At 36.7% G+C, this 22,555-nt stretch overlaps 1 protein-coding gene across 4 annotated transcripts in view; it reads left to right on the top strand.

Annotated features, from left to right (window-relative positions):
* The window catches only part of ZDHHC14 (zinc finger, DHHC-type containing 14), a 116,343-nt gene that overhangs the window by 77,574 nt on the left and 16,214 nt on the right, over window positions 1-22,555 (top strand). For all 4 annotated transcript variants that reach the window (XM_009319125.1, XM_009319123.1, XM_009319124.1 and 1 more), the window contains exons 3-6: window positions 687-845; window positions 13,064-13,201; window positions 17,246-17,294; window positions 21,900-22,002. In XM_009319125.1, the coding sequence (XP_009317400.1) occupies window positions 687-845; window positions 13,064-13,201; window positions 17,246-17,294; window positions 21,900-22,002 (449 nt within the window). The remainder of the gene's footprint in view (window positions 1-686; window positions 846-13,063; window positions 13,202-17,245; window positions 17,295-21,899; window positions 22,003-22,555) is intronic.

The raw sequence follows: 22,555 nt of genomic DNA, 5'->3' as shown, positions 1-22,555 counted from the left end.
CACTTGTACCAAATGAGGTAGTTGGAAACCATTTTTATGCAACAAACAAACTTCAAGATGTGTAAAAGTAACACTGGGAGTTAGATTTTCAACCTTTGAAACAGCAAGAGCTGTGAAATACTATTTTGAATGTGCTCCATTGTATCACAGCACTTCAGAGACCTCAAAGTGATGATTGATCTTATTTCTACCATATGCCAAGCTCTAATGACAGAGCTGCTTAAGTAAATGTGCAGATTCGATATTAGATTGTAGAATTGCTGCAGCACTTGTAGAGAGACTATTTGTTATTACAGGAATTCTAAAAAAGTCAGGAAAATCCAAAAGATAACTTGTCCAGGTTTTACCATCCTGCACCAGTAGTCATAGTTGTCTTTAATGAATTCTCTATGACCTATTAGGGTATATGAGAGTGTAAGAGTTTTGGGATCAAGGTAGCTGTTAGCATTTGAGAATTGGGTTTGGGTGTATTTTTTTTAATTCAGATTGATTGGCTATGAATGCTATTTGTAATTAATTATCTTTTTGCTACGTGTTATTTTAGGGGAATGAGAAGGGAAAAAAGTTGTTTATTTTAAGTGTGTTAATATAAATTTGAAACTTGCTATAAATTGCCATCAGGGACAGTTCTGTGCATACACCATACCTCATGTGAAAAATTTAATGCGTTGTATTTCCATGTTTAGATATTGCAAATGGCTCCAGTTCAGGAGGATACCGCCCCCCTCCCAGAACAAAAGAAGTGATCATCAATGGACAGACAGTGAAACTAAAATACTGTTTTACTTGCAAGATTTTCCGCCCACCTCGTGCCTCACATTGCAGCCTTTGTGATAACTGCGTAGGTGAGTAAAAAAAGATATGGCATATGTTCAATTTAGTAGCTTATATATTGTTATGAATACTTTTGATATGACAGAGAAAAGAATCAGTTAGTGGCAAGATTACTCATGAGGTCATGCTGTGTCCATCCTTCTTTCCTACGAGCTCTGTTAAACGTTAAGAATTTTGGAGGAGGCAGAAGAAGAGATTTGGCCTAACGGATAGTTGTTGCTAATCTAGGAAGGAAAAACAACTTTTGATGCCTACATCTCTCCTAACCTGCTCCGCAAAAGAAAGAACACACCCAGTTCAAATAGGGCTGCATAGTATGTGCGATGAACTGTCTAGTGCGAAGAGAACCAAGCTTTACGGGAGTCTCAGAATTGTTCACCAAGCTGAATTGAGGGCAAGGAGCTGCTTCCCCAGTTCATTTCAGACTAACTGTAAGGCGTGGTTCAAATGGTTAGGGCTTGCACTGTGACCAGAATATACACTGTAGGTCATTCTTACCTTTGAACAGTTTTAAGGTTAGAAATTTTAAAGTCAGAATCCATAAGAAATTACTGGGCAAGCATGCTATTTTGAGAGTAAGTAGATGATGTCAGGACCTAAGGATATTTTGTAATGATAGGGTTTTTTTTTTTCCTCTGAACATCTTGTCTTCTTTCATGACTACTTTCTTTGGAGGGCAGGCAAGGTGATTAAGATATGCTTGGATTTAAAAGCAAACCAAAAAAACCCACCAATCAAATCTGAGTAGTTTTCTAGTTAATTAGATCACATTTAGAGTTTAGTGCAGCTGATTAGCACTCTGTTGAGCCTGGATCTTATGCATTCAAGAAAATAATGTAGAAAGATGTCTCCAGCTGAGAAATGTAATTGCAGCATTCAGCAGTGATATTTTTAGATATAAAGCAGTCATTGGAAGAATTACAGTTTCGTGTTTAGAAGATACTCATTTAGGGAGTACACTTACATCAGAGTGAAAAGTTTAGTCTTTTGGCCCTATACAATTGATTGGTATCTGTAGATGGTTTCTTCAGTAAGTTTTTCTGATGTGTTAGAATTTTGTAAGTGTTGTAAAAGCTATTGAACTTGGCGAGTAGGGATGTTTATGAATTGCAGTTGACACATTTTCAGAAAAATGTTACATCAGATGTGTAACCTGGACATTACAGTGTTGTGGTATTGCTCAGCAAACCTGATAACGTGAAAATGCAGTTGTTGACCAGTGCAGTATATAAAAGTTAAAGGCTGTTGCCTTTACTGAGAGAGTACCTAAATAACAGCAACTCCCATGCACACATCCTGAAGCTTATTTTAAAATAGAGTTTCAGCTTTTTCAATAAACTGATATGAAGGATTTTTCTACAGGTTATTCTGTAATCTGATTGTGTCCTTTTCATACTAAATTTGGAAAACCTGCTCTGTGAAACATACAATTAGTGATTCGGGGGAAACAACTTCAACAATCTTTGTCTTTTGATTATGTCTGTGATGAAGCAACAGATGTGAATTATTATGAATGTATATCAGAAAAGAGTCTGAGCAAATGACTCATTTAAGTGATAATTGTATCCAAGAAGATTAGTCTTTTCTGCTCATAAAATAGGTATGATCATTGTAATTTCCTCTTGCACATTTTTTTAATTTGAAGTTATTTGTTTTAAAGTAATTCCATCCATTTATTGGAATGAATTTGCTGTGGTTTTTCTCCTCACCGTTTGTAATGGGAATTACAATAAACTATGACTTTTACAGGGTACATTGCATAGTACTTTTGTTTCCTGGTTAGGTACAGGTATGGTATTTGTCATATAAATATTAAGCTGTTTTGAATGCAAAAAGTGAAATTTACAAGTACCTGCAACTAATCTTCTGTGAAAAATAGGTGTCAAGAAAATCGGATTGCTCATGTACTTGTGGAAAACTAATAGTCTAAGAGTGTACACTTAATCAGAATGTGTTACGCAGTTTACCTCCACTCCTAAGTTAGGATTGTCTTTATGATGATACTTTTATTTAATTTTAGTTTGTGAATAAATTTTATAATAGCAATGGGCATTCTTGTGCCATTATCATTTGCTAGTACCTTACTGATGTAACTAAACCAATGCAAAAATATTTGTACTTCACATGCATACGGATATTTAAGTAACTTACGATTGCAACTCACTACCAATATGGCTATGCGTTCCTTTTTACCACACAGTTCCTGAAGCTTTTGCTGCATAGTTATAAACTAACTACAGAGACTGTGTGATACAGGAATGGAGTCTTTCTTCAAACCAGAAAAAACAGTACGCTACTTTTACCTAAAGGTGTTTTATGATACTGGGCAAATGAATGCGGTGTGAAAGAGAGGTTTTTTTCATTCTGTATTTTCTATTGATGTTTTTCATTCTGTAAGGAAACCTTAGCAGCATTTTAAATATGTAAGTACATACAAAAATTTATTCATTGTTGGTTTTTTCCACCTTTTGAATTAATCCCAACTCTCTTGTTGTCTAGTAAGCATATCTGTTACTTGATCTTGTTTCTATTTTCATTTCATCACTAAATTTTTTATAAATGGATATGCAGTATATTTAGATAAAAATATGAAGAAATAGCTTTAAAAAAAACCCCTGAATTAATTTGAGTTCTACCCATAGTAATACTTCAAACTCCCTTAGCTTTACAATATATTTTCATAGTAGTATCCAGAAAAATCTGAATTTTCATAGAAATGCAGTTTGTTGCATTTATGTGATGCCTTAAAAAATTTGGTTGTCCTAAGGTAAATATCTTGGGTGTATTTCTGACTTACTTTCTTTAACTGCCTCTGTGAATGGCAGTTGGAAGTTAGCCCCTCAAGGGTTTTCTGTGTACCATTATGTTGCTTAAAAATTATAAATGAATTTAAAATAATGTACACATAAACACAAGAGGTAAAGACTTAAAAAAAAAAAATAACCACAGCAGACATAAATTCTGAGCATAAACTCAAGCTAGTTATTGCTGGGTTTTGACAAGAGGTTTTGATTGCACTGTGTGATGCTAGTAAGAAGCCAGTGGTTGGGCTTGCTTCTGAAATTATCAAATGACCTTGTTTTATTTATTTTTTATTATTTCAACATCAACTGTGTAATTTCCTTTTTTGTTTTGTTTTAATAAATTTTTGTCTTGTTTAATTTGATTTCTATAATAAAAACTGAACAAGAAGCAACTATTTCCAAACAATTTATCTAAAAATAGTACTGAATGACTAATGAGAAACAGTGAATGATTAGCAAGCAGTAAAGCAACTTAGTCCACTAATCTAAATGTCTAAAGCCTTCCTTACATTCACATGCCACAGTTTTTGCTTATCAAGTGAACTAACTGATTTAGATTAAGGCAAAAATCCAGTATGGTGGAAGAAGAGATCCACCATTTATATTAATCTAAGAGAATATGGCCTTTTTATTTGTTTCAAAATCTGTATATCGTAAATTGCGTGTGACTGATGGATAAAGATACCTTCTCTTCTCCAGTTCCACTCTGTGTGTTTCAACGCATGATTGTTTTCCCACAGATGATTCAAAGTTCAAATTTTTGAAATTGGATGTCACAACTTAACTTTGAAACATTTAGTTTGATTTTTTCAGAGATCACTGATGAACATGAGAATGGCATACTAAGTTAGACCAAAGTTTCGGTTCGTGCAGTAGCCTGTTTCCCACCATGGCCAGAGTGGATCCCTGGGGAAGAACAGGAGAAGAGGGCGAGCACGCGGGGATGAATATTCTCATGCTCTCATAAATTTTCAGCATAGGCCTTCTTGAACCCTGGGGGGTTACCCCTTTCTTTTCAGTAGCTCTTGATGGATCCTAGTTGGCCTTCTTTGTACCTAATATAAACTTTTTGAGATAGGGGAACCAGGATGCCAGTAGTGCTGAAGGCGCACGTACCATACTGGCATTTTCTGTCGATGTTTCTGTTTTCTGTAGGAGATAGGATTCCTCTCACTTGTAAGTCTGACTGCTTTTCTCTAGATCCTAAACATCAGACCAAGTGTCAAGATTTTGACAAATTTTGACAGAAAATATGCTATATTAGAAGCCAATAGACACCCCTTTTCTGGTTAAATCATTGCTTCTGTAAAGCACTTCTCCCAGGCAATTGTAGCCATCGTCTTTTGTTTTTGGTCTTGACCAGACTACATTAACTTATTGTTTCGAAAAATACAAGGTGTTATGCACCCAGCAGTATGCCAAACAGCAGAATTTGAATAAAATAATTGTTTTTAAAAGTAGTTTCCCAGATTAGGCACTAGTGTTGTAAATTTATTTTCTTAAAATGGGAATTAATTATGAAAACACGTGTAACATATAACACATGCAATGTAAGACAAAGAGTGAGAATTACCAGTGTCTTCTGGGAGAAGCTATTCCCTGTAGTCACTCCAGATACCACCACCTTCCAGCCTGGAGAACACAAATTACTTCAAAAACAGGCTGAGAGGTGGCATTGTAACATTTTGGGTTTTATAACACCAACACTGTGTCTGAGAGTAATTTTCCCAGGACTTTGTGGTCCTTTATAATCAGCGTGTATTTACTTGATGTCAGAATTTTGTTTTGTTTGGTTTTAATTCTATTCTGTAGCACTCTTCCTTCATTACCTTATTATCTCCCTTCTTGCTTTCAGTTCCTTTTCATGACCGTTGCCTATTTCTTTCCTTACAATTCCTGCGATGAAGAGAGTACAATTTTCACTTCATTTTGGGGCCTGATTTTTGAACCTGTTAAAACTTAGCTCTGGGCCTCTTGAAGTGACTCTTTAGCTGAACAGTTAAAACTACAAAGTTGGTTGCTATGTCCTTTCCTTTCCTCTCCTTTCCTTTCCTCCTCTCTCCTTTCCTGTCCTCTTCTCTCCTTTCCTCTTCTTGGATATTTTTTCCCAGTTTTTACATGAGAAATGGCTTTGGCTCTTTTTGTTTGTACTACCTTTTTGGGGCACCCAAAAAGCTGCCAAATGGAGTACACACCAGCACTTAGGGAAGTGATATATTACTTGTTTATGGGTGTGCCATATATATACTAGATGAACTTTAGAAATTCAGGGAGCATGGCATGTGTGTCAAAGAGTTTTTAAGTCTAAGCCAAAGCACTGGGAAACATGGCAGAAAGTGTCTTTTAAAAAGATAATACTGTTACAGGTTACTTCAGAGAGAGGTTGTGGCTTATGTATTGGTCTGCATATAAAAAAAGCAGAGATGGTCATAATACCCAACTGTGTAAATGATGTTGTAAACCTCAGATGTCAGAGTAAAAATTAAAGAGAGAAATTACCAGGAAAAAATAATTAAAAAAAAAAAAGGAACCTAAGAAAATAAACAAATATTTACATTTGGTGCAATAACAATTTGAAAGATGGTTAAGGAATTCAAAGGCAGACACAAGGCAGCAACGGAAGGGTGTAAAAAATGTGCTTTCATGTAGAAAAGAGAGGAACAAAGCCATTAACTTTGTGGATGCTGATACCTGGTAAGGATACCACGCTTCCCCTAGGGACAAGTTGGGGTTTTTAACTCTCTTCTTCCACGGTTGGGTGTGTGTCTGGCACTTCTTTGGTTCCCAGTGTGTGCGAAGGTATTGTATTGACGAGATTAGGTATGTAAGGAGAGGTTGTTAAGTAGTGAGGTCCTTTGCTGTACACTCTTCGTACCTATCAAAGAACAGTCATTCTAAACTGCCGCTGCTGCCTTTGAAAATGTCACCATTAATGTGCATGCAGTCAAAGGGGTTTGTTGTTAATTAGTCAACATTTATTATTGGAGGTAGCAGTGAAGTGAGGTATATGACAATATAGTTTAATTACTATGAGTTATCCTAGGGCAATGGCTGGATGTTTTCCTAATAAATCAATTGCTATTTTTATTTAAAAAATTAAGCATGTTATTTTCTTTTTGTGGATAACATTAGTCTGCCACTATTGAAGTTGATTAGTGTGGAAAAAGTTGACATTGCAAATTATTTTCTTTAGAAAACCAACACAAATAGCTTAGCTGTCTGGGACAGTATTTAAACGATTGAGAGAGTGAAATATTTGTTGAGTAGCCCTTGTGTTTGTGTTTCTGATTGACTTTCTGTTGTAGCTATCCATGCACATTATTAATTTATTTCATTAATAGAGGCCTATCTTTCCCAATGTTACATTGCTGCTTCAGTTTGCATCACCTTGTAGAGATTAGTGTAGTGTCCAGAATGTAATCTGGAGTAAACCTTTGGTGAGTATTTCCCAAATGTAAACTTGAGGCTAGAAGGCTCTTTCTGTTCCATTTGGTTTTCTTGGGGTGTTTTGATTTGGGATCAGAGTACAAAAGTACTGAAGCTTGGTGATTTAAAGGATCCATTGTGCATTGTCCATAACAGATGTTCTAAAATAACATCAGCATACATAAAAATGTAACTTGCAACTGGTCTTTTGTTGTTCACCATTTTTTTCCATATAAATTTCTACTCTGATTTCATTCCACAAAAGTAACAGCAAAGGCATTGTCAGGGGAATGACTGTCACACAGATGAATGTTGTGTAAGTTAAATTGATCCATATATTTGATTGCTGTTGCCAATTGATGGCAAGTCCCACCAGTGTTTTTTTAAATATGATTAAATAAACAATTTTCTTGACTGTAAAGGATTTAATGCCATGGTTCTATCTGGTTTTGTGCATGCGTACATGACTCTCAGTAGGCTATTGGGATTGAACTGCCATATCTTAGAAGAAAATAAATACTGCTTGTAATAAAAAGTATTCCTTATATGGACTTCTAAAAAAACTCATTTGTTTTCCTAAACATTTCAAGAGCAACCAGATTCTGAAAGTACCGTTTGTCATACAAAATATCAAGTCAATAAGCCTGAATAGATGTGGTCATATCATGACATCATAGTCCTACAAAAAGCTGTAATTGTCATCATTATAAATATGTGCAGATGTGTCGGTATCTCTACATAATTGCTCAGTGTGCGTCCACAACAATGGACTTTGTAGTCCTATGTTGTACTGCTACTATCAAAAGTAATTTTGAGTAATGCTGGCCCAGTTGGTTGAGTTGTAATGTGATATTTAGACTGATGCAAGATTTGAATAGCAGGCTGTTGACTCTTCTGCATCCCCATGGGATGCACATTTGCGTGTGTTAAATAAAGATGGTAACATTCAGTGAATGCCTTAGGTTTGTATCTTTGCCCTGCAACACTTTACTTGAATGGGATGGAAGAAATAGCAAGTGAATTCTAACTTGTGCTCATTGGAATCTCCTAGTAATGTGACCTAGATATTTTTGCACCTGTAGACTTTTTGTCTTTGAGACCTGCCTTCACATTAAGCTTTAGAAACTGTACACTGGCGTGCAGTGATGCAGTCGAGCAAAGGAAAAAGGAAGCAGTTCATAAATAATAATAAATGTTTCTGAGATCACAGTGAGAACAGACGAGAAAAGCTGCAAACTGAAGGGCCAAGCTGGCCTACAAATGTTCTGTGTAAAAATGCTTTTTTGTTCCTTGTATATTATAAAGCTTTTATTAAATATTTGAAAGAGCACAGAAAGCATTGGGGTCATTTTGTACATTTGTGCATTTCCTGGAGTGTAATGATTGAAAAATGGAAGCTTAACATTTAAGGATTTAAGAGTCTACATGCTGTGCTGTGGAAAAGTAGAGATTTCACTCTTTGGTTCTGAGCAGCAAGGAACATGCTTCGGTGTGGCTTCTGAAGGAAACACTCTCCATCTATAAGACCATTGCTTATTGAAATGGGAAATGTTCTCAGTTTTGTTTTTATCCAAGATATCCAGCAGTTAATGTTTCTTAAGCAAGTTTTCAAATGTAAATGTTTCAGGGAAGGTAAAAACAGAGAGAAGTGTCTAAAGTATGATGTAACTTGTATGTTCTTCTGTCACCCAGTTAGCATATATTATTAGATGAGTGTTAATGAGACCACTGAGTCATGCTGACAACTTGCTGCTTCCAAAGGGACAGTATCTGAATTTCACCCTCTTTTTCTTCCCCACTTGTGTGATTCTCTCCTTTGTGCCTGTTCACACAGCCCTTAGTAACACACAGCCATTGGTAAGTCAATTTTTCTCACTAAGCAATGAACAAAATAATTCCATTTTTTTTCTTTCCTGACGGTTCAGGGAACTGACCTGACTCAGCAGCAGCTTAGACAATGAAAGAAGGAGGCGGATGAAGTGGCAGGAAAGGAAGCATGTGACTATCTCTTTCACTGCTACTAAGCTTTTAGATTGGCTCGGTTATCTTGTGAAGCCTCACCCTTAGGATTTGGTTATGGGGGTGCTGGTTATCCTCAGAAGTTGTTATTCAAACTCAAAGTTGCTGATCACTTGGGAAAGACTAGTAACATAAAGTCAGTGTTGCAGGTTTACTGACAGCTCTTGAGGTTTCTTACCTCTTTGGTTTTCTGTGGTCTTTACAGCAGCATTTTTAGTCTCCATTTACCCATCTCCTCTTTTCATTGACACTTCACCTTATAAACTGTTCACACATATTCTCAGCCTTTTCTGTTTGCTTCAGCTTTTTTTCTCAGACCCTGAAAAATGAATCAAAACTGGATTTCTCCTGCAGTCCTGTTAAGTGTTGGTTGGTGTTACAGCTAAGCTGAATTAACACTTAGCTGCTTCTGAAAGGGTCATTTCATCCCTTCTCTGGCAGTGTGTTCTCACTGCTTCACTTGGGCCAGCTTTGGTGTTTGTCTGATACTGTGATGAACTGGTCTGGGGAGATAGGCAACAGAAAATTAACCATAGTTTTAAGTTCATCTGGCTCTGTCAACCAGCTCCCCACAGGGTAAAATGAACACCAGGCTTGGCCTAAGGACAGAGAGCCATAAACACACAGGCAAGTGATTTTTCACAGAACTGCTAAAAGGGGAGAAGCTGGGCCATCTGTTTTAGCAGTAGTTTTCGATTAGGTAGATATGACTTTAATGTCGTATCACATCCCGAAGGCAAATACCTTGCTGCTTTTGCTTAAGATTGAGTGCAGGAGGATGATCTATCACAACTTTTCTCTCCATGGGATGCTTCTGTAGACAAACTTTTCAGCCTTTGCAGCTTTCTTCCTCCTTCATTAAGAGTTCTAATACACTTTTTATTAACAAGAGTTTGTCTTACCAATGTTTTGATTCTCTTAATTTGCCTCAAATATTTTTACATTAACCTTGTCACAAATGTATGATTCAATACAGCAGTACATTAACTGTACCTTATAATTTTAAACCAGAACTGCAGTCATCACCTCTAAACAGTCTGTTATTCTTCATAACTGTTGCATTTATATTTGCTCTGCATTTCAAGTTTATGAGGGCCGGAATTCCCAGTTTTTCTCAGCATCAGTAGTTTTTCATTTCTCAGTGAAGGTAAACCTTAATTTTGCTGCCAACGTTGTCCAAGCCAAGTAAAGATGTCAGACAGAGCTTCCTTTTCCAAATCATTGGTTGTTCAGTTTACAGGCATCTGGAGGGCCGGAGGTGAACCTTAAGATATTGTGTTATTTCTTCATTAATACTTATTAAGCCATGTCTTTTTGTAAGGAAGAAGAAACAGCCCTAGAGTTAAGAGAGTTTATATTTAACAGCATTAGAAGTTTCTGCTTAGTATGTGTCTGCTCATTTTGCCAGGATTGGCTTTTTTCTCTTGCATTAACAACTAACCAGAGCAGCTCACAAGCTGTAAGGCTATTATCTTTAACTTGCATTTACGTATTTGTGCTCTGCTGAGTAGAATAATCCCTTGCTTTTTAATATACTGTTTTGTGGCATATAGCATAAATGTCATATCCCTTTTTTATGACTGAGAAAAATGAGGCCCAGTTCATTCATAACGCTCATGTGAACTCTTTAATACTTCTCCTTTTTCATTAGAGTTGATTCAGATTTAACACTGTAGCAGTGTTTTTCATATCCAACTAGCCTTTTCTGTCTATTTCTGCTTTACAAACATCTTAGGTAGTTACTTAGCTTCACAATGATTGGTAAGGTATTTATTGAGAAAGCAGGGCCTTTCAGTTTATCAAGAACGTTTGAAGACAGAAATTGGACAGGAGTGACAAGTAGGTTAAAAATATCAAGTCAGTCTTTATTAAGGAATTATCTATGTATGTATATGTATGTATGTGTGTTTATAGATGGAGGGGTGTATGTGTGTGTTTTTGTTTGTCTGCATTTATCTGAATCTATCAAATAGATATCTACATATATTGTTCCATGGCTAGAAACTGAGCTTTATGTCAGTATAATTTGTTGATTCCTACTGTGTCAGCATAGAAGAGAATGAATATGTATATACGGAATTCGTCTTCCAAAGACATGTCATGATTTTTTTTTTTTTTCCCCTGAAGCAGTAGGGTACAAAAGTACCCTAGGATTATGCTCTTTAAAGGGCTCTATAACTGTATTTTTCTTTGTGTTATTATTTGCTCATGTGTTGTATTAGGTGCCCATTAAATGAAGTAGAGTGTTTACCAGAACATAGGGACTCATTCAGAAGCACAAATGTAAAAATAAGCACTGTTCCAATGCAGTGTCAACTTATTTTGGGAATACAACTGTATTGCATTGAATAAAGGTAGTATCGCCTACCCTTTTAGATACTAGAGTGTTTAGTTCTTGGTATTCTCAGCAGTACTCATTAAATCAGAGTGTTTCTGAAGCCTTATCCTAAAAAAGTTCAGTAACTTCACCTTGAATAGCCCTATTGGAATTTGAAACAGATTTATGGCAGGAACATGTGGTCCAAACAGCTGTCATGCAAAACCATTTAAAAAAAACCCTGAAAGTCTGGTGAACTCAGAAATCTGTTGTGCCTGTTGTTTTGACTTTTTTTTTAAAATGAAGATAGTCCTGAATACGTCCTTCAAGGAAAACCTCTAATGCAGGGCTTGAACATAAAGCCATAGCTAAAATAAACTTGTGTGCTTGGACAGATGTGCCTTTTTAACATAGGCTCAAGGACTTCAAATTTATAGCTCGCCTTTCCTCTGGAATTACAAATAGTTTGATATTGTACGTCAGTGGAGGCATAAAAGTCACAGAAAACAAAACAGGATTTGGACAAGGATCAGACAGTGAGAGGGAGTCAGCGTGAGAGCATCTGTCTTATGTTATGATCTTGGATTTGATTAAAAAATTTAAAATTCTGTCAGTGTAATCTCTCCAAAGCATAGTTAGGAAATGCCGGTTTGTTTCCTGACAATTGCTCTGTTTCCATTACCCAGCGTACTGGCATGGGAAGAGGGGGGTCCAGGCTGCCTGGGGAGAAGCAAAGCGAACTGTTCCCTCTGCTGCTTTCCAGCGCTGGGGCATTTCCCCTGAGTTGGGGACACTAGTTTCTGACCCACCCTGGCCTTTTCCTGTCTCATGAATGAGTTAATCTCTCAGGGAAATAAAGGGAAGGGGTTTGGTTTAGTAAAAAGAAGAGGGAGCCTATAGTGCAAAGGGTAACAGAGCATTCAGACAACATCTACCAAGTTTTTTACTGTGTGGTTTACAGACAATTTCTGCAACATTGAATAGATTATTAAAAACAAACCCCCAAAAAGTATAAGCAAACTTTACAAGATTGTCTGAATGTTAACACTTGAAAAATGGCTTATGTGAATGGCTTTGCTATTTTGAATGGTTTTGTATGGCAGTGTCAACTCTAGGTGGAAAAATAGGTGGTCTGGAATGGAGAATATTTTGAGTGAAGCAATAAAAGGAAGTGGGAGGGTGTAAATATTTCATATACCTTAATGGATGGATGAGATGATAGTAGACATAGAGGTCAGAGGTGTGATCATGACAGATGTAAATAAAACAACACAAAACCCTCCAATTTTGAGTAGAAGAGTCACTGGAAGAAAAGAGTCCTTATGTTGAAAAAATAAAATCCAATTGAGTTGGTACCGCTGCATGTGACAGTGATTAAATACATGTTTATTGGTCTAACTGCTCAGTTTATCACAATAACGCTGTTAGTTTAACAGGAGCTCACCTCAGCCGTGCTTTGATTTCTTTAAAAGCTGTAAGGTTTCATTAAAATACTCCCTTTTTCTTTTCTATTTTTTCCTTTCTAAATAAGAATTTCTCTGTGGCTAATTTGCAAATGCCAGTTAAATCATGAGTTTTAATATAGTATTCAGAGAGATTTTTTCAAATAAACAGCATTTTATTAATTGTTTTCCATTTTTTTTTCTTCTGCCTCTCATTTCAGAACGGTTTGATCACCACTGTCCCTGGGTAGGCAACTGTGTGGGGAAAAGAAACTACAGATTTTTTTATATGTTTATTTTATCTCTGTCCTTTCTGACAGTCTTTATATTTGCATTCGTTATCACCCACGTCATCCTTCGTAAGTATGCTGGTGAAATCAGATTACGTATGTAGCCATTTGCTTGAGTTTTTTATTTTTAAGTTAATCTTTTGATCATTCAGGGTTTATTTATTTATTTATTTATTTGCCTTTTCTCTGAAGCTTCACAGTCCCCAGTGAGTCCCATTTTGGTCTGTAGTAGACCCTGGTCATGGTAGTCATTGATCTAGCGCTGGCTTTATCTTAATACAGTGTCAATTTTCTTAATTTTTTTTGTCCTTTTATGGACAGTTTATTGGAAAAGCAGCACACATACTGTATGTCTAAGTATACAGATAGTATCATTTTCCCAAACAACTCTTGTGTGCTTTTTTTAACTGTAAGCATGGGTCACTTGCCATCCAAACAAACAGGTAAATTGCTAGGAAATAGATTGGAGCTATTTTACACTTTTTGTTGTTTGCTCTTTAGTTTTACATCTTTTTCTACACTATTTTTAACACAAGTTACTTTCATTTGCATAGACATTCTGAGAATAACCAATTTATAATTAAGTGAATTAGATAAGCTATAGGAAAATGAATATTCACGGGTTTGATTTTTATTTGTATTCTGGATTGGGTTTGAGGAGAGTATTTTCAAGACCGTTTTGGGTAGTGTCTGTTTTTTTCCACACACGTAACAAATTTTGTTAGCTCCCATATGATGATGATGATCTAATTTATAGCGACAGGTTATAGGACTTGTCTTTAAAGACCTTTTGTATGTTGTGGGGGTTTTTTAACCCACTATCGCTAGGAAGCTTAAGAGTGTTCTATCTTTTCACTAATTATATAGGATATTGCATTGAACAGTATTTCTTTAATAATTTTGGAAATGTGGTCTTTTTATTTCTTTGTATTCCGTATTGCAATGGAAACCTGATAGAAGTAATAATTTCAGTTTATAACACATTTATAAAGCTGACTTGATAATGGCAATATTTAGAGAATGCTTTACTGAAAAATATGCCAGATTGTGCTCAATTTCCTAAATTACTTACACTGTGCAGGGATGAAAAATCTGTATTTTAAGAAACAGAACTCCTCTTATTTGTGCTTCATAAAAGAAGGATAAGAGCACGGAGTGTGTCTTCTGTGGCTCGGAAATCTAGCACACAGAATAGAGCTAGGGGCACTTTTAATTTTGGGGGAGTCTGGATCAACAAGTTGGTCTCACTGCCAGATACAGCATTTCTAATATCAGTTGAAAGAGCAGAGAAAAGATGTACATATTATTTAAAAAGGGAAAAGTAATTACTGGAAAGAGAACACTTTCCATTAATACTCAAATCCTTGAAATTTATTTGGGCGTATATGAGCATATACATGCACACTTTTTACATTTAAGAAGAAGGAAGCATGGGATTTTTTTCTGTCATCTTGCTTTGCTAGAATTTAGTAGTTGAAAACACCAGTCTGACAATATAAATCTACTTTTGAAGCTAGCCTACTTGTATTTCATAAACATTACAGTGCTTTTTTTTTTTGCAGTTTTCAGCATACGAATTACCAATATTATGCCAATATTTCATGTTCTGTATGTCAAGTGGAGTTATCCAGTGGATTTTAACTTTACAGTGTCCATACCTAATTCTAAGTGTGAATTAGACAAAAAGCAGAGAAAAGAATTGTGCCTCTGTGTGGTTGAGCAGCACTTTAGCACTGTGTAGGTGTTACAGATAATGTATAGTAAATGTTAAATGCTGACTTGTTTAAGTATATCAGCTGTAAAACCTTCTCACTATGGAGGCTTATCTACCTTGGATGAGACAGGAAAAACCTCCCTAGTTCTAAAGACTGGTCCTCAAAGGCAATGGGAGCAGGTATGAATTGTGATTAGTTCCTTGATGTTTGTTTGCTATGTTTGAGCTTCAAGGCCAGCTTTCCAATTTACCTATAATCTTGACTGTGTCCAAAAAGAGAGTTCTTTACAAATAAGGTTTCTTTATCATATCGATCACTCCACTCTCTCTGTGCCTACCATGCTTCTAGAAGTCCTCATACCTACCTTTCTAATAGTTACCACTCAACCATTTTTGTTCTGTTTTGCAGCTCCGCAGTTCTTCAGCTGATGCTAACCGTTAAGCAGGATTCTCAGTTACTGAATCTGAATCTTTGCAATTGGCATAGAGTGCTTTGTGTTAGCGTGTCTGAATAAAGTCTCAGTTTTTAGACGTGGGGCTATGATCTTCCTGCAGTGTTTCAAAGTCATCCATATGTATTTCCACAAGTTCTGGCAAAATTCTTGATTCTAGAAGAAGTCCTGCTGACTTAATCAAATCCTGTTCTTAGCTCTTCTGCAGATGATCCTGGCAGGCTTACCTTCCCATCAGCAACACTTTATTCTAGATATCCTGTGTTAGACTGAATGCCTTCTGACAATATCCTTTTAGGAAGGGACTGAGGGATATTTATAGCAACTTGTAGTGATTGACCTTAAAAAAAAAATTAAAAAAAAAAATCTTTTATGGTTCATCTTAACAGGGAAATTCTTTCTCTGACCTTGTTGATTATGTAGGAAATCCCTTTTCTTTTTTTTTTCCTTTAATACCTCTTGATTTAGAAAAATTGTTGAAATCTGTTTCATTTTTAATAAATCTTGCAAGCTGGCATTTTTATAATTTTTAGAGGGCATAAGTGATGACAAGATGAGATACATCTTAACTTTTTGTTTTCTGCAGCCTTACTTTTGAGGCATTCATTGGAAATTTGCACTTTCCAGGATTAAGAATGTTTGCACACAGTATTATTGAAGATGATAAAATTACTGTGTAAATCAGATACTTTAAAGCTATTGTCTTGCAAGATTTTATTCCATCCAATCCCCCCAAGCTTAACACATTTTCAATAGTAGTGCCTATCTTCACAGTTACTCAGCTCTGTTTGAGGCATCAGTATTTCAACTGTATGTTGCAGTGAAGGAACCTTCTCCTTCTGATATATTGGGAACTGCTTGGAAGAGTGTGACCAGCAGTAGGGAACAGAGATCACACCTACCTGCTGCCATTGCCATTAAGGATCCTAAAAATAGTAAGAAGGTAGGGGGAAGTTCTACTAGTCTTGTGCCTTGAGGCTAAGAACCAGTTATGAGAGTCTGAAAAGGCTCAGAAATACAAGGTAAGTAACTTTCCCTTTTTAATGGCAAACAGTAAAATTGACTGGGCAGGTCTAGAGAATATATATGTGTATACACACACATATGTATTTTTCTTTTTTCTTTTAAAGACAAAGTTGTTCTCTCTTCATACAAATCTTCAGATTAATTTAGCTAAGAGGAAATTTTTTGCTGTGGGAAAGACTTTCAGCCTGATGCATTTAAATCATTTAAATTATAAAGTAAAATGCAAACTGTGTGCCTTATGTGACATTGAGTCAATTTCTACAGACTAATTCACTTGTTGCATATTTGTCAGAAAATTGTCAAATTGTCCTTTTTGATGAATATCTCATGGTTGTGGAACCCAAGTGGAATCTTTTGCATCTCTAGTTCATTGGATCATGCTGCTCTTGAGCTCTTTTCAGCTAGTAGATATTCTTTTATTTGCCCAGAGGCAACAAGCACCTGTTAGAAAAACCTTCTGTGCAGGTGCAGTAGGAGCAGGATTATAGCCTAGAGAACTTTGGCTGCTTCCAGAACAAAGGAGGGAAAGTTGACAATCTGGGTTTATAATGTAAATTTTTCAAAGTAAAAAAGTTGCTTTAAAAAATAGTATTTCAAACTAAAAAAGTAGCTTATAATTTTTTGTTTGCATATTAGGTCTGAAAAGAACAGGAATAATCAGAAATCTCGTTCATGGGAAAGTATGCATGCATCAATTTGGTATGACTGAGAAAATATCCTGCAGATGTGAGACCTGATAACTTACCCAAGGTTTTTTTCTGATGTCGTTGCTGCTGAGCAACATAATCTCAGATTTACATTAATAAACCAATTCTATGATTAATCAGTTGATCTTCAAATAGTAATTGTGTTAACTATGCTGAAAACAGCCTGTAGTCCCATTTCTTACTCAGCTGGTAATTTTGGGTTCTATTTCTACAGGTTCTCAACAAACAGGGTTCCTCAATGCCCTGAAGGACAGTCCTGCAAGATATCCTTTCACTGAAACAAATTGTAGATCTTGTTGCAAAATAACATCCGAGATGTGTTTTTGCTTGTTTTCTTGCTGTTGTTGGATATGTGCATTTGGGACTTTATCAGTTAAGGATTTCATCACTTCCTGCACAACAGGATTTCTCACCACATGTTGGAGGTAGGAAAGAGACTATAGCCTGGGGTGGTTTTTATTCTTCATCTTGCACTCTTGACAAAGGTCTGTAGTTTCCATGTGTGAAGGAAATACGTTCCATGTATTTGTGATGGAATTCATAAATATATCTCTCACTATACCCATGCTGTGGTTTCATTTAAAATATTAAATAATTCTTTTGCTTTTACAACAGGAAGTATCCAAAATGGCTGGTTCTTGTCAGGATAGAAAAAGTAACATAGTGGAACAACTGAAACTATAAGCTGTCCCCGAAGAGTTCAATTCCTGAAAGTATTCTTATGTTTGTTTACTGTTTTCAGAGAAGTTATTTTCAAGTATCAACTTGTGCTAAGTTACATAAAAGTATACACATGCATACACAGGGACTGCTATTGTTGTTCAGCCTGAAGAAGGCTCTGGGGAGACCTCATTGTGGATTTTAGATATATAAAGGGGGCTCATAAAAAAGACAGAGAGACTTTTTACCAGGGTCTGTAGTGACAGGACAAGGGGGCAATGGTTTTAAACTGAAAGAGGGTTGATTTAGGTTGGCTATAACGAAGAAATTTTTTACGCTGAGGGTGGTGAGACACCGGCACAGGTTGCCCAGAGAGGTGATAGATGCCCCATCCCTGGAAGTGTTCAAGGTCAGATTGGATGGGGCTTTGAGCAACCTGATCTAGTTGAAGATGTCCCCGCTCACGGCAGGGGGGTTGGACTAGATGACCTTCAGAGGTCCCTTCCAACCCAAACCATTCTGTGATTCTGTTCTGTAAATACTCCTTATTCTTTTTGTCACTTCATGGGAGCTTTCTGTATATTTTCTACTCAGTGAGAATGGAAAATATTCCCTTCCCTGTCTGAAAGCAGCTAACATAATGGGAAAATGGGAAGCTGACATAACTTCTGTTTAGTTTCTTCCTTACATTTCTGTACAGACTGTAAGCTTCCCACTTCTTATGTATATGTTTTGAACGGTTTGTGTCTGAATAAGCAGTTTGCACCTTTCACAAAGCTACTATAAAAAGAATTTCTCATACTTGTGCTGAGGAGAAGTCTTTTGTCCATTGTGCCTCACACAGTTTGCTCTTTTCCACAGAAGAGTAGGAAGAAAAACATCTTACTCTTGTCATTCGTAGTTGTGCATAAAGGCGGACTTCTCTTTCCAGGTAGTTTTTCAAAGTATCAAATTCTCCAAATTCTGCAGAAACGATTTTTTGTGTGTGTGTGTATGTGTTCATCAGGTAGAGTCACTGAGCTGTAAACTCCCTTTTTAAGCAAAGCCACTGTTCAGATTTTTTTTTTTGTACAAATGATTTTACAAAGCACAAACAAACTGTTCTAAATAGCACAGTAATAGCTTCCAATTAAAACAATTACAATCGCTTCTTACAAAAGATGATTCTTTCAAATTATTTTCAAACTGAGAATAGCTTTCAATTGTCCTTAAATCAAAAGGTAATTGATTACGCATTTGAGAATCCTTGTACAGGAACAATGGGCTATTTATTCATAATTTGTATTCAGAGATGTGCTGATTTGAAAGGCTCAGTAGTGCATCTTGTAGAAATGGCCTGGTTTGATAGTAATATGTTGAACAATTTAATAGCTTGGTTACAATCCCTAACAGTAAAAAATGAAATTGTCCAAATAGTATTGGGAATGCTGCTTTGGGGCAAGCCAGTCAATTCAGGCACAGAGAACGCTGCCATTTCTATCTTGCTAACAACCCTGTGTGAGATACCAAGGGAGTGCTATATCATATTATGCTAGTAATTTATACTTTTTATTGAGAATATATTGCTTTTTTGTATTTGATTTTTAATTAATGGACTCATGTTTAATTAATGGAGTCATGTCAATCTAACATGAACCACCCCTGCTGTTCTAGAGATCTTTGGATCTTGGTGTGGGGAACTGAAAGAAGTCCCTTTCTTGGGGAAAGAAGTCCCTTTCAGTGGGGAACTGAAAGAGGTCTTGAACTGAAAGGAACTCCCTTTTTTTGTCAGTGAATTACCATGTGGAGGGAGAAACTCGCATTTCGGAACCCTCTTGGGTGTAATCACGACGAGGAACATCCTGTCAGTGGTGTGCTCAGTCACCTGATGAGGTTGCAGGAAGCCCATCTTCCTCTCAGGTTCCCCTTTTCTGACCTGGTGATTCTTCCTCTTCATCTTGGTGTGTAGATTCCACCCAACAGTGCTCATCTACAGCCTTCCTTATGATTTCTACCTTCTCAAAGCCCATTTAGGTGGACTTTATTGTGCGTAATGTTTTTGGGCTGTTTCCTTCTTTTACACCTTTCTAAACCCTCTGCTAACGACAGTCTACTTCCTTATCCATTCTCCCTTGTTCTCCTTGCTTTAGCTGTGGCTGTTGCACAGTCAACTGAGACTGAGTTCCTATCTTGTCTTGGTTTGACTCTGCACATAGCTTGAGGAGGAGATGAGAGGGAGGGAGTAGTGAACATGCTGCTCAGCAATGCACTTTGGTCATCCTGCTGCTTTTGGAGCAGATTTGCTCAGAACGCAAATGGCTCTTTTCTGGCTTTTAAACCATTCTGAGTGAAGTGGGTTCTAGAGGAAGTTATACAGACAATTCAGGTCTTTCCCAATTCATTAGGTGAGAGCAGACCTGCAATACAAAACTCTTCACTGCTAACTAATATTAGGATTATTTATCACAAATACTTACGTCCATCCATGCATTTTCCAGTCTGTGTCTCTGTATAATGGTGAGGAGCTGTCATATTTCTCTTCTGTTGATAGGTTCAGTGATAAGGATGTTTTTGTATGTTTTAAGGCTGTGTCCTTGTTCTGGAATATTTGGACTTGATGTTATTTTGGAAATTGAGTTCACTAAAGGTTGGCATATGGTTAATGTACAGATTATTTTTATCGTATTCTTTTCCCATTGTCTTGTTCCTACTGATTTATTATATCTATTTTTCTAGGAACCAAAGCCTTTTCTGCTGTTGATTCATGTTCCCTAAAAAACAATTTACTATTGCAGTGTTGTAGAAAATAACATTCTTGAAGCAGATGTATTCTGAGTTCATGGCTATTGTGTGTAAATAAAAATATACATAAATAAAAAACTATGGCAGGAAGCCTTCTATAGAAAGTTGCTCTTTATGCTCAATTATATAAAATTTAGGAGCAACTTTATTGTCTTATTGCTGAGCAATAAAACATGCACGTGCACACCTTCGCTACCCTCTTGGAGGTGTGGGTGCTCTTGCTGTACCTGTGCTGCTCCCTACAACACGCAGGTGAGAAAGCACCCCACAAGGTCACATACGTGTACCTCAGGTGCAAGTCCCTATATGTTGCACCCGACACTGGTAGTATGCTGTCTGGATGCAGACTACTAACAGCATTTGACAGGGGGGTGCTCTGTCTGGGCTAGGCAGATGCTGGCAGAGTGACTTGTGGCTGTACCAAACCAAGTTTTGATTGCTGCTGTTGCCACTTCAAGTTCACTTCTGCCATTTTTTGTGATTGTCTTACAATTTGGGCTGATGCCTCCTTCAAAAAGTCATCTTGTAATTCCTCAGCTAGTGTTTAATAGCAGCACAGTGAGTTGGGAGTTGATAGTCTTCCTCTTCAACGTAATAAGTTTTGGGCAAATGCTGCTGAGTTTTGAGTATTCAGCCCCACCCCAACTATTTACACTCACAGGCTTAACAGGAGTTGTTATCCAGGCCATTTGCCAAGGCTGGGCCATTCAGGCACCCCCACAGTTATTAGAGAGACCTGAGAGAGAAAGTGGACTTTGCATTTTACTTGGACTAGTGCACTTTGATGCTAGTGTTAGGATCCCTATCAGCATCTTAGCTTCAGTAATAGAAGAAAGACAGGAGAGTCTAGCAGTTAGAACATATGACTGAGATGCAGTTTACACAGTTGTTGTTGCTGTACGTATGAGCACAGATCTAGAACCCTTAGTCCTGGCTCAAGACTCCCATTGTGCACTAAATATTTGTACAAACATATCTGTTCAGTCTTTGCTATTAGGCTAGCCCTGGGTTACCTCTCTTGTGTTTGATCTTCCCCTCACCCTCTCAGAACTGTTATTTGCTGTTACTTATCAATTTACCTGTCTTAATACAAGTGTGATGACTTTTACAGGGTGAACACGAAAACCTGAATTTCAGCAATTAAGATCAGAACCACTCATCAGTAGTTTCTAGCCTTTTTCAATCTGCAGACTCTTAAATATTTGCTGGTGTAGATGCTGTTCAGTGGCCTGTACACTAAAGCCTACTGACAATAGGCTTGCTTTTCTGAGTTTAATTTTTGCTGACCCCTTTGAAGTATCCCAAGGATCTCAAGGGACTTGTGGGCTGTAAGTTGAATACCCTGAATTTTGTGATTGTAACTACTTGTTATTGGATATAATATTTTTTTTTTTCCATTTGCATATATTTCCTTGACTTTCAATTACTGTGCTGGAAGCTGTGGTGTGTTTTTTCTCAGTATGGTCCATTGTTGGCCTCTCAGGTTTTCACACGTATTTGATCAGCTCCAATCAAACAACAAATGAAGATGTAAGTTCATAGTATATTTCTACATATATGTTTTTAAATAGTAATGAGGAGGTTTTTCTCTGTTATTCTTAGAGAAGTCATACCTGCCTGCATAATTTTGTGAATGCCTCAGGAGGAAAGAAGGAAGTAACCTGGTCATGCTTGATTCAAAATATCAGAAGAGATCTTTTGGGCTGTATTTGTTGTGGCTTGAAAATGTGCTGGTTACATAGTGTGTCCATTATGATTTACACCCACAGGACCTATATCTTGAAATAGGAAAATATGTAAGAGAGGAGACAAAGAAACAAGTATATCTTATACAGTAGGAAATTACTAAATAATTTTCAGTATCTCTTGTTCACTGGGAGTCCTAAATATTCTTTGACTCAAAAATTGCTTACTGTAAAAATTGCAAAGTGTTGAATTCTCAAAACAAAAATTTCATCCTTTATTTTATTTTTCCTTTGAAATTTCTTTGCCAGTCTGAGGTCTAAAACCTCTGGCAAGGAGTATATAATTAATTTAAAGGTCAACTTTCTCATTTCTACAGTTGTCCTATTTTGCACATAGG

The sequence above is a fragment of the Pygoscelis adeliae genome, unplaced genomic scaffold, assembly GCF_000699105.1.
Source record: "Pygoscelis adeliae isolate BGI_AS28 unplaced genomic scaffold, ASM69910v1 Scaffold172, whole genome shotgun sequence".
Taxonomy (NCBI): domain Eukaryota; kingdom Metazoa; phylum Chordata; class Aves; order Sphenisciformes; family Spheniscidae; genus Pygoscelis; species Pygoscelis adeliae.
Note: the sequence above shows the minus strand (reverse complement) of the source record. Positions and strands in the feature narration are given on the sequence as shown.